At 34.8% G+C, this 12,302-nt stretch overlaps 1 protein-coding gene across 2 annotated transcripts in view; it reads right to left on the reverse strand.

Annotated features, from left to right (window-relative positions):
- Window positions 1-12,302, reverse strand: part of LOC135222847 (telomerase Cajal body protein 1-like) — a 57,776-nt gene that overhangs the window by 16,468 nt on the left and 29,006 nt on the right. For both annotated transcript variants that reach the window (XM_064261180.1, XM_064261179.1), the window contains exons 7-8: window positions 5,177-5,260; window positions 3,096-3,211 (exon numbers count right to left, since the gene is read on the reverse strand). In XM_064261180.1, the coding sequence (XP_064117250.1) occupies window positions 3,096-3,211; window positions 5,177-5,260 (200 nt within the window). The remainder of the gene's footprint in view (window positions 1-3,095; window positions 3,212-5,176; window positions 5,261-12,302) is intronic.

Here is a 12,302-nt window from a genome sequence, read left to right on the forward strand (position 1 = left end):
CCTTTCCGTACGTTCCTCTTCTGGAGGAGACAAACTCCTAATAGGAGAGGGGCTAAGGGAATGATAATCTTTCCTCTTTCCCGCTTTAATAGTCTTGGAAGGCGCCACAAGCTCAGGCTTCTCTTGAAAATTAGAAGACGCTTCCCGCTTGTATGACGCTTCCCGTTCGCCAAGCGTCCTGGCTGACGTCTCTCGCTTAACTTTGTCCTGCCATGACGTCTTGATGGAACGGGCTTCGCGGCCCTGGAAGACGCTCTCCGCTCTCCAAAGGCGTCCTACTTGGCGTCACAATATTGGTCGGAGCGTCACGTCTATGATCCGATTTCAATGACGCTTCACGTCTAAAAGACGTTCTTTACGTCTCTCTGGCGTTACGAAACTTTCGTAATCCACCGCGTTCTCGTTCTCGAACTCGAAGCTTCTGTAAGACGTTTAGCAGCTTCACGTCTGCATGACGCTTCTCGTTGAGCAGGTGAGAGGACAAGACTTCTTAATTGGAAGCGTCACGTCCTTCCGACGAGGCGCTAAAACTCCCACTAGAGAGGACAGTTGCTCTTGAACTGCCATAATTATCCTCCTTGACGCTTCTCCCACGTCCACTGCCTGACGCCTTTCGTCATCACTCGGGGGAGAAGAAGGAAAGGGTACTTCTGCGTACTCGTCAGGTGACGCTGACGCCACCTTCGCTTTCTTAATGGAAGAAGGAGCGTCATCTGAGAAGCGCTCTGGGCTAGAATCTATTTCAGGTTCTTTCATATGACGCTTCAGCGGTCTCGACAAGTTCGACTCCTTCCACCCTCGTTTAGGTAGGGAGAGGGAAGGGAGAGGACGAGAAACACTCACGAAGGACGCTTTTTCTATAGCGCCCTTGAGCCGCCTGCCACGAAGCAGAGCTAGCTGAAGGGACGTCTGACCGTTGGGGATTCCCCACGACCTCCTTAAGGCTTTCGACTTTCTTCTCCTCTGGGCATGGGAGCTTGGAAGAGGTCTAGGCCTGGGAGCGTCGCAGGGACGATCAAACGCCCCCTCCACAACACTGGGAGAACTCACTTCACTGTAATGCTCACTTTCACTAGCCTTATTACCTTGGAAGTCAGCCATCTTGGACTTCATGTCTCTAATTGTAGCTTTCAGATTGGCGATTTCCGAGGCCGAATCCGAAAGAGCACTCTGAGAATGAGATACATAGGGGAAATCTACATCAGTAGGATTAGAATTATCCGTGAAAGGCTCAATAGGCCTTGAACTCACACCTTTCAGACGTCTAACCTTATCCCTCTCTAACTTCTTCAAATAAGAAGTCAAAGTCTTCCACTCTTCTGCATTTAATCCCTCGCATTCCTTACAAGTATTATTAGCAGAACACTGAAACCCCTACATTTACGGCATACAGTGTGAGGATCAACCGAAGCTTTCGGTATCCTCACCCTGCAGCCTACATTCACACACATTCTCACACTCACATTTGAATCAGACATACTGAGAAAAATCCAAAAGAGTTATTCCAAAAACAGTCCACAGTAGCGAATGCCAAAACACTGATCCAGATACGTCACCAAAAAGCCGAGAAACGATGATCAAAGGATGAAATATGAATCTAAGTCAGGAGGTAATAGCAACAATGTTGATACCACCGGCGACAGAGAAAATATGATAGAAAACGGGGATGGTTCCTAGTCCTGCCGCCCAGGGCAGGCAGGTAGATCACCTGACCTACCTGTAGCGAGTGGCGCGAAATTTGAATTTCTGTCGGGGACGACGGAGTCTTAGCTATGTATATATCTGACAGGTAAGTGGATTGTATGAAAATTGAGAATACCATAGATCCACTAACTCTAAACAAAATCCTGAAAATATCAGGGCTGTAAAACATTTCATGTAAAAATGTAAATTTAAAATTCCAGTTGCAGAAGCTACAACATCCAGTTTTTCTTGAATTTACTGACAGAGACTGTGTTACCAATATATTGTGGTAAAAATCAGTGGTACATACTATGTATTACTTATCACATAAAAACATCATCTACTATCATTAATATATTTCATGTAAAATAACAGTAGTCCCTTTACTTCCTAACAACCTGTTTCCTATGATGATATGCCTTGATAGTTAGTAAAATACAGGATGATCTGCTTTTGTTTTTTTAATTTTTTTTGTATTTGTCTTTTGAAATTTTACCTGTAAAAAAATATAACCAAAAGCATTTTACCTGTAAAAAAAGTAACCAAATTTCAAGTCAGTGTGGAAGTTTAACTAATAAATGTCAAGTAAAAATATAATAAACAGTTATAGGCATTACTACTTGAAAATAAACATACCCACATTTGGACAACAAAGATCATAATATATTTATCCCATTAAAAATTTCTTTTATCTCAAGAGTTCCTTATGGCACTCCTTACTCCCATCTCCATCGCTGACCTTATCATCTTTGCCTCTATTTACAAACTATTTTTACTCTTCCAATTGTCCTTCTGTTCCCTCTAATCCATCCTTTAAAGCTTGCTGTACATGTAATTTAACCTTGAAAGATATCTTTCACAAGATGGCTAGTACAGTTGGTAATGTGCCCTTCTCGTAATCTCAGGGCAAGCGTTCGCCTCCCCGTCAAGGGGCAAATAGTGAGACTGTCTGCCAGTGGTTACTACCATGAGTGACACATATTAGGGGGGTTAGGGCTACCCAGCTGACGTCTACCCGAGAGGCAATAACGTGATGGAGGACTGAAAGTGCAAACGTTGGACTTTAAAGTATCTCCAAAATATTTTGCTTTGTCATATGACATCTAAAACTTTAAATATTCCCGGTGACATTTGAGAACAAGGATATCACAGGAACATATATAATAGTAAGTGCTACCATAAGCAGTATTTTGTAACTGTTCATCTGTCAAAATGGAATATGTTGGAAGAAAGAACAAGCTGGAAAAAAAGGAAAAAAGGAAGGTAAAGAATAAATAATTACTGCACTGTATCAAAGGTATTATACACAAGAATTAATAAAGTATTGGAATTACAGTGTTGCATACTACAGTATAATATGAGCATAAAAAATATGACTAGGACAACAAAGGTTGTGCATGACTCCAACTTACCATGCGAGCTCCTGAAAAGAGTTTTATACCATCAGAGCTAAATTTGATCTGTGTCATGCCCCCTGGACAGCCATCTATCCGACAGAATAATGCATTCCTATCTGTACTATACAGGCCTGCAAACATAGAAAACACAAATAATTCCACAATAAAAATTCTGTTGAGATACGTACTGCCATTGTACAAACTAAATACAACAAATCAGACGATATTTTCAAATTGTAATTCTACTGAGCCCAATGATCTCACTGACATCGATTTGATTCAACATGAGGCTCAACTGCAGCACTGTATACAGAAATAATAATGCATAGTCACAAATAAGGTAACCTTGCACAATGAAACAAAGTCAAAGAAGCGGTAACATTTCAGGTATGTATTGCTACTTGGGAAAAAGCCAAGTAGCAAAAATTAAGAAAATTTTTTAAAGGTACTATGAATTATATGAAAAGTGTGAATATTACACAGAAGTCATGCAAGGACAGTAATATAAAACAATAAAAAGATTTCACCCTAAGAGAAATATGTGTTCATCCACTGAAAAAAAAGTACCTCAAAAGCAATATCATTATTATACAGTAAAATGTGTATTTTTGAATGTTGCAACAAAAGTATGCTTTGTTGGTAATATAAAATTATAATCAAGTAATGATTATACACTGATATAGCATCAGTAATCAGATATAATAAATTTTCAAAGATTTAAACTTATCATAGATTTGAGCCTTTGAATTTTTGGTTTTCTTCTACATTAAAAAAAAAAAAAAGTTCCCCACTGGACAAGTTGGTTGCATCCTCCCCACTAATCTGGTAGTCCGAGTTTGCTCCTAGCTGCCACCAATGCAGAATTAGAGGAATTTATTTCTGGTGATTAGAAATGAATTTCTTGATATAACGTGGTTCGGATCCCACAATAAGCTGTAGGTCACGTTGCTAAGTTTCGGATCCCACAATAAGCTGTAGGTCCCGTTGCTAAGTAACCAATTGGTTCCTAGCCCCATGAATAAAAAATCTAATCTTTTGGGCCCGCCCAGGAACTGTGTTAATCAGTTCAGTGGTCTGGTTAAACTAAGATATACTTAACTCTACATATTAAAAAATTACTGTAATGTCCTTACTAAAAATTAGCAACAAATTCATAAACTGATAGCACATGATTACAAAAATAAGCTACTGCCTAGACAGCACATATATTATGGTGACTAAACATATGCTTCTCTAAAACTATAGGCATTATTATAGCGCCTACTTTTTCTCAAGATAATGATTTATGCTCTAATAAAGTATAAAAATTATCTTGCATACTTTCATTTGTCAAGATAATTAACAATTCTATATATTAGTGACTGGTGCCTTAACAAATTATCTTATGTACTGAACGGTCATCTTTTGTACTATTCATGTTTAAAGATATCTAACAATTTTTTTTACATTAGCAATTGGTAACCTTTGGAATGTTATAGTAAAAGAATGCATTGTTGGTAATATAAAGTTATAATCAAGTACGTAGTAGTTATATGATAATAACATCTGTAATAAGATATAATAAATGTTCAAAGATTTTAACTTATCAAAGATATGAGCATTTGAAATTTTTGTTTGCTTTGACATTTAAAAAAATGATAGCTACGTTCTTACTAGAAATTAACAGCAAATTTAAAACTGGCAGCACAAGATTACAAAAATAATTTTCTGCCTACACAGAACATATATCATGGTGACTAAAAATTATGGTTCTCTAGTATTATATATAAGCATTATATTGGTGCCTTCCTTTTGTAAAGATAACGATTGATGCTCTAATAAACAAATCGTCTATCATCCTTTCATTTGTCATGATGATTAACAACTCTATATGTTAGTGACTGGTGCCTGACAAATTATCTACTGTACTTAAAAAATCATGTTGTGTACGATTCATCTTTAAAGATGTTAAAAAAAAGTTTTTACATTAGTGATTGGTATCTTTATAAATCTTGTGTATTTTTCATATTAAAAGACAATGAACTGTTCTAACATGCAAGTGTATGAACATTTTACTGTACATTAATACTGAGGTTCAGAAATGAGTAGTTGCTCACCTAAATTTCCTAGATAGCTCCCAGCTACAAACACTGATGGCAGGACAGGATTAAAAGCCATGCAAGAAATGATACCTGGCTGATCTGTAAAAAAAACAAAAACAAAACAATAATAAATATAATTGAAATGTACTAAAAAAAATTTTATGCATATTTCCTTTATCCAAACACACCCTTGTGTGACACGCACATTAGGCAATACTACTACAGGGGATCTTTAAATTTAATCCGACCACGAGCTACACATTTCATTTTCATTTTTCACCCATATACATTCTTCCATTTTCACCTAGCTTTACAATTATATTACAATTTTTCAAAATTTAGCCCCTACTTTAACCCTCACAGTCTAGGCTAATATATGCTAATACATACACTAATGACCAGGCTAAATTTAAAGGATGGCCAATTTAAAAGAAAAACTAAAAAAAATTTCATCAATGGAAAGAGGAAGATATGTGCATGCCCATGGTGTAAGAAAAAATTCTAAAATAATTTCTGTACCTTCCAAGGAAAATTTAAAGTGAATATATGCCACCCTTTGCAGGCCTCTTTTCCCTAAGATAGTCGTAAAAATATGTTAATTTTTCGAAGTAATAAGTGTTCTTTCTAAAATTTCTATTTTACTTTATTTTGTCAAATTAAAATTACAGCTCAGACAATATCATAACAGATTAGAAATAAATCCAGGAACAAATTCTGATTATATTTCTTGTAAAATATTTACAACAAGTCCTTGGACGGGAAGTTGTGACAACATTCCCTTTTTCCACATGAAGCAAAACTGAAGGTCTCTCAGGTCACTACAACTCTTATATAGCGATCTGAAGATTGCTAATAGTGATAACTGGAACTAAGAACATTTTTCCAGTAAAATTCATTCAAACTATATGGCGCCAAATCTTGAACCCACAAAGCTATACCTAAATATATATATGTATGTTACCCATCCACAAGGGCCTAACAATGAAGTCTTCCTGCTAGCCTCACAAAAATTTTGCAATTTACAGATTCAAAATTTTCACAGTAGCTGAAAAATCACAAACTAATAAGAATGCTATTACTACTGCCTAGTGTGCCTTAAGGCATGCCCAGATGAGCGGGCCTGATCGGCAGGCAAGCATGTTATCGGGCTCATATATCAGGCAAACCAGTGAAATGTTGAGCGAAATCACCAGTCGGTTCCCAGTGATCTGAGGCAAGTACTGAAGGTATGACACGGCCAGACTTACGTCAGCATAGGGGCCCCACAAAATAAGAATTAAAAGGACTGTTTTATCATAGATCTTTGTAACAGGAGCATGACTTTGCATTAAGTATACAAGCAAATAAAGAAAAGCAAATGGATTAGGTAACTGGATATTGCATAAATAAACAAATTAACTTAAGCAAATGCCTTATCAATTTGAATATATCAGTACAAAATATATACATACATACATACTGTATATATACATATACACATACAAACAGTATATATAAACATTTATAAATGTGATGAATGTAGTATAAATAAAGGCAAAAGCCATGAAGGGCAGTGAAACAATGGAGTACCCTATTGGTTCATTTTCATTCGTGGCTTTTGTCGTTAATTTATACTATATCATTAATATATATATACGTAATTGTATATATTTATATTATCTTTATATATATATATATATATCTATATATCTTATATTAGTAATATAATATATATAGTCCCTACATGTATTAATAAGATAAATACATACACAATATATGGCATACTGACAAAAAATATCTTGAACTATTCTTATAAGTACGAGAGTAAAATCATAATTGCGACTGAATGACAAACATTTTTTGATAGGACTTCTTCCTAGAATCAGTTTCTACCAAGGCAAGAAAGAAAGGCTTAACAAAAATATTCCTGTTTAATCCAGCTTTTCTTGAAGGTCATTTGCCCAAATGTACACTGTCATTATGAAAAAAAAAAAGCTGTTTATTTGGCAATTTTGCTTCATACTAATTCCAGACTCTCTCTCTCTCTCTCTCTCTCTTCTCTCTTCTCTTCTCTTTCTTCTCTATTTCTCCTTCTCTTCTCTCTTCTTCTTCTTCTCTTCTCTATTCTCTTCTCTTCTCTATTTCTCTTCTCTTCTCTCTTTCGATTCTCTTTCTCTCCCCACGTTGCTAAAAAATGTCAGCGTTACTTATAATCAGACAGTGACCCCCTTTGGTTTCAGACTAAGTCTAATTTTTTACTAATATTGTACTTGAAATTCCTTTCAAAAATAATAACATATTCATACAATATACAAAGAGGAAAACATAAGTATGGTTCACTGGAAAATTTTGCTATTTGTCATCATTTTTGGGATAACTATAAAATTTCAGGTAGATAGCACCCTTAACTCTTTTAACAATTCCAAAAGCATATCCCAGTAAGAAGATAGCCTTTACATTGCCTTGTATAGCACACTGAACAGTTGACCGACTGATTGATAAATGTATTATCTGGCATTACACCAATCAATGTATAGACCCCAGTTGGATTATTTGGCTTCTTTATCTTTCATTTTGTTTTCTTTGGTCTCTTCTTACCAATGTGTCCAGTTTTTAAGTTTATTTTACTCTAATTTTCCCAGCCTACCTAAAGTAATTGAAAATATTTTAGGATAGCCTTGATATTGCATGAAGTCAATGATGTCATACATTGATAATGTTCATAGATCAACCATGTATATTTTGACATCAGATTAGTAAACTGGGATGATGACTAGAGAATTTTAGCAAATGGTTCAATCCTTCCAACATTAACTTCCATGCAAGTAAGGGCAGTTAATTGTGAATTATTATCATTATATATATTAAACCAGTTCACAAAAGAAAATCATAAAATTCTTTGCCTCCTGTATTTTCCTTAATATTTACATGTAATAATAGGCATAAATAGCAATAATGCATACATTAGTGCAATGCATTATTGCTATTGAAATATATTCTTTTTTCCTAAGGTGCAAAAAATAACTTACATACCTCAATCTGAGGTTTTTGAACATTTACAAGAAGTAAAAACATTTCTGTTCTCTACTAACTTTAGCACAAAATTTTGACTACCTTATTTCTGTGTAAGTATAAGATGACCTTTAGATAAAATGAACTCAGAAATTATGGGAAATTTTCATGAATTTATCTCGTATCTGTATTATAGGACGACTGCCAAATTACAAAACCATTTGTGTATAGGCTAGCTTTTGGTTACCATAAATACTTGCGTACCATGTGACTTTTGAAGATCTTATTTGAAGATAATTCTAATGGAGTTGCATCATAACCAGATACTATAAAATTAGCGTATGCAATACCTGTTCACATATTAGTATTGTAATCTAATAAACAAACTTGATGAATATGCAGCTTTTCCATGGATCTTTTATAAAGTTATACTTTACTCACTGTATCCAATAATATTGTATGTACAGTACATATACTCATATTACTAGTGTATTATAAAATACAGTGATCATGCTCCATTTGCATTGTTTAGGTTTTCGTGAATGTGGACAGTGACACCATTTGGGAATTTTTGTTTAGGCATCAATTTTCATTTAAAGATAACAATGTGGGAAAGTTTCTTGCAATCAGCATACACATTAAAACAACAGTAAAATGTTTTCTTTCATCCCCAGTAGTTTTGACTGAAATCCTTTTCTCTCCACATATATTTATGGTAGAGTTTAATGGCATATCGAAGGTTTTGGGAGTTTCATCCATGTTGCCGGAGCACAATAATTTATAGTCATTAGCAGCTTGAACATTGTTTTCTCAGCTTCAGCTAAAACTTAACAGCTTAAATTTAGCAGTAAATTTCCTTGGCAATCTTTTCTCCGAGATGAATAAGGGTATACGGTGGACCCCCATATTCGCGTTCTCCGGATTCGCGGACTCACACATTCGCGGATTTCTCTCAGGAACGTTTCCCTGCATTATTCGCGGAAAATTCGTGGTATTTTTCTATGAGAAATATCCACAAATTCTTGGTTTTTTTTATCAATTTCATCATAAAATGCACTTTTTATGATAAAACTATTTAAAAAAACCAGGTATGAAAATTTTGAGTGGTTTTTTCTAGAGTTTCAACTAATGAAATAGGAGGTTTTAAGCATTTTTATAGGGGTTCCAAACATTCACGGGTTCTAACTATTCACAGGGGGGTCTGGTACGCATCCCCCGCGAATACGGGGGGACCACTGTAGTGTAATGTAATCCTATTCTACTTAACGTCATTTACAACATAAATATGGTAATTATTTATTATCGTACAATGGTTGAAATGCAAGCAAAACAGCTGTTGTTACCCCGTAATTCAGTTGTTCATAGCAAATCAGCTGTTTCTCGTTCAGTTGTTTACGCAATGAATGTAGTGTTACTAACGGTACTTTATCATTCTCTTTTACTTTTTTTAACTTATTTAACTAGAAGATGGAATAAAGAGATGGAGGAAGAGAGGTTAGTCTAATGTATAATAATTATCTACATAACTATCGTTTGTATGACTGGCTTGTTCTAAACAGTTGTATGTAATCCAAAACTGTATTATTTACCAACAAAATGATAATTAATTTTAAATGGAAAATTATGTTATCCGAAATGTTATTACTATGGTAATTACACTACCATTAAAATTTCTGAAAGGTTACCGAAAGATAAAGGTTGCTGTGAGCACAACCATACCTCGATGTTTGCATTTTCTCAGCTGAGCTCGCACTGATAAAAATTTATTTAATTGATATGGAATTACTCTTCAAATATGCCAATATGTACATAATATATAAGGTAAAAATGGTTTTGTTACCTTTATTATCCCTCTAACGCCGAAGCGGTAAAAAATAATTGTCTCCCGTGTGCCGGAGGTGTTTCAGAGTGAGCGCTTAAGCGAAAAAAATATTTTTTTCAAAAAATCACAGCGCGCTTAGTTTTCAAGATTAAGAGTTCATTTTTGGCTCCTTTTTTTGTCATCGACTGAAGTTTAGTATGCAACCATCAGAAATGAAAATAATTATCATTATCATATATAAATAATGCGATATATGATAGCGCAAAAACGAAATTTCATATATAATTGTATTCAAATCGCGCTGTGCGCAAAACGGTTAAAGGTAACAAGTTACTTTTTTTTCCGTTGTAATGTACACTAAATTGCGATCATTTTTGTATATAACACATTGTAAAACGATAAAAGCAACACAGAGAAAATATTATCACAAAATAATGCATGAATTTCGTAACGCGCGGACGTAAAACAAATTTTTTTTTTCAAAAATTAACCATAAATCTAAAATATTGTCCTAGAGACTTCCAATTTCTTTCAAAATGAAGACAAATGATTGAATATTACTATACTGTAAGAGTATTAGCTTACAATTGCAGTTTTCTACCATATCTGATGAGTTAAATTTGACCGAATGTTGAATTTTTTTATATATATATTTTTTATATGCAATTATTTCGGAAATAAGAAAAGCTACAACTTCAAATATTTTTTGTTTTATTCTACATGAAATTGCGCACATTTTCATATATAAAACTCTATGAAATGCCTAATATGAAACGGAGCAAATATTCCGAGAATGGTACGTAACGCATTTCGGAGATTTGTGGCGGAGAATCCGCGCGCGGAGGGAAGGAAAGATTTTTTTTTAATTCACCATAAATCTAAATATTTTGCTAGAGACTTCGAATTTGTTTCAAGATGAAGATAAATGACTGAATATTACTAGACTGTAAGAGTTTTAGCTTACAATTGCCTTTTTCTACCATTTCGGTAGAGTCAAAGTTGACCGAACGTGGTTTTTTTTCTATTTATCGTGATTTATATGCAAATATTTCAAAAATGAGAAAAGCTACAACCTTCAATTATTTTTTGTTGTATTCTACATGAAATTGCACACATTTTCATATATAAAACTTTAGTAACGGCTAATTTAAATGGTGCAAACATTACCACAATCGCACGTATGATTTTTTCGGAAGAGTTACCGCGCGGACGTAAAGAAAATGTTATTTTTTTCATAAATTCACCATAAATCGAAATATTGTGCTAGAGACTTCCAATTTGTTGCAAAATGAAGGTAAATGCTTGAATATTACTATAATATAAGCGTTTTAGCTTACAATTGCGTTTTTCGACCATTTTGGTAGAGTCAAAGTTGACCGAAGGTTGAAATTTTGGCAATTATCGTTATTTATATGAATATATCTCAAAACTGATAAAAGCTACAATCATGAGTATTTTATTGTTGTATTTTACATAAAAATGCGCACATTTTCATATATAATACTTTATGTAACGGCTAATTTACAATGGTACAAAAATTATGTCAAAGTGACGAAATAATTTCCGAGATGTGTCACAGATACTTTTTAGTGCGATAAGAAAGAATTTCGCACTTGCGCGCCTGCGTAACGATTGTAAACAAAACAACACCTTGATCCGTGAACTCCCAGCATCCCCCAAGGCGCGTGATTCAAAAGTTTTAGGCTGGTAGGCCTATAAGTATTTTTCCGCTAATTTTTAAAAAAACTTTTGTATGTCGACGTAAAATACGTCCAGTCGGCACCCGAGAGACAAAAAATGTCGACGTAAAATACGTCCAGTCGGCGTTTAAGGGTTATCAGTTTCTTAACATAACGTGAATCTTTTCATGTGTGTCAGTTTGTTATCACACAGAGGCCGAGGCTAGCCTAGCAATAAACATTACTTAAAATTCAAGGTTTGATTTTTAGAATGGTAGTATAAGACGACCTCCAATTTTTAGGAGGCAAATTTTAAGATTCAAAGGTTGTCTCATACGTGGAAATATATGGTACTGGCAGTCCCCGGTTATCAGCAGTCTCGGTTAATGATGATCCGGTTTTCTGGCACTTGTCTAGTACCATAAAATCAACGATTTATGGCGCCATAAGAGCCAAGTTTCAGTTATCGGCGCCATAAGATGCCGATAATAGAGTTATGGGACCATAACATACCTAACAGAGGCGCCATTAACCGGTTATCGGTGCCATTACCCAAAACTTGGCGCCATAAATTGTTGAGTTTCAGTTAATAGCTATTTTCACTTATCAGCACCCCGCCGGGAATGGAACCACCATCAATAATCAGGGA

Source organism: Macrobrachium nipponense, chromosome 8 (assembly GCF_015104395.2).
Source record: "Macrobrachium nipponense isolate FS-2020 chromosome 8, ASM1510439v2, whole genome shotgun sequence".
Lineage (NCBI taxonomy): Eukaryota > Metazoa > Arthropoda > Malacostraca > Decapoda > Palaemonidae > Macrobrachium > Macrobrachium nipponense.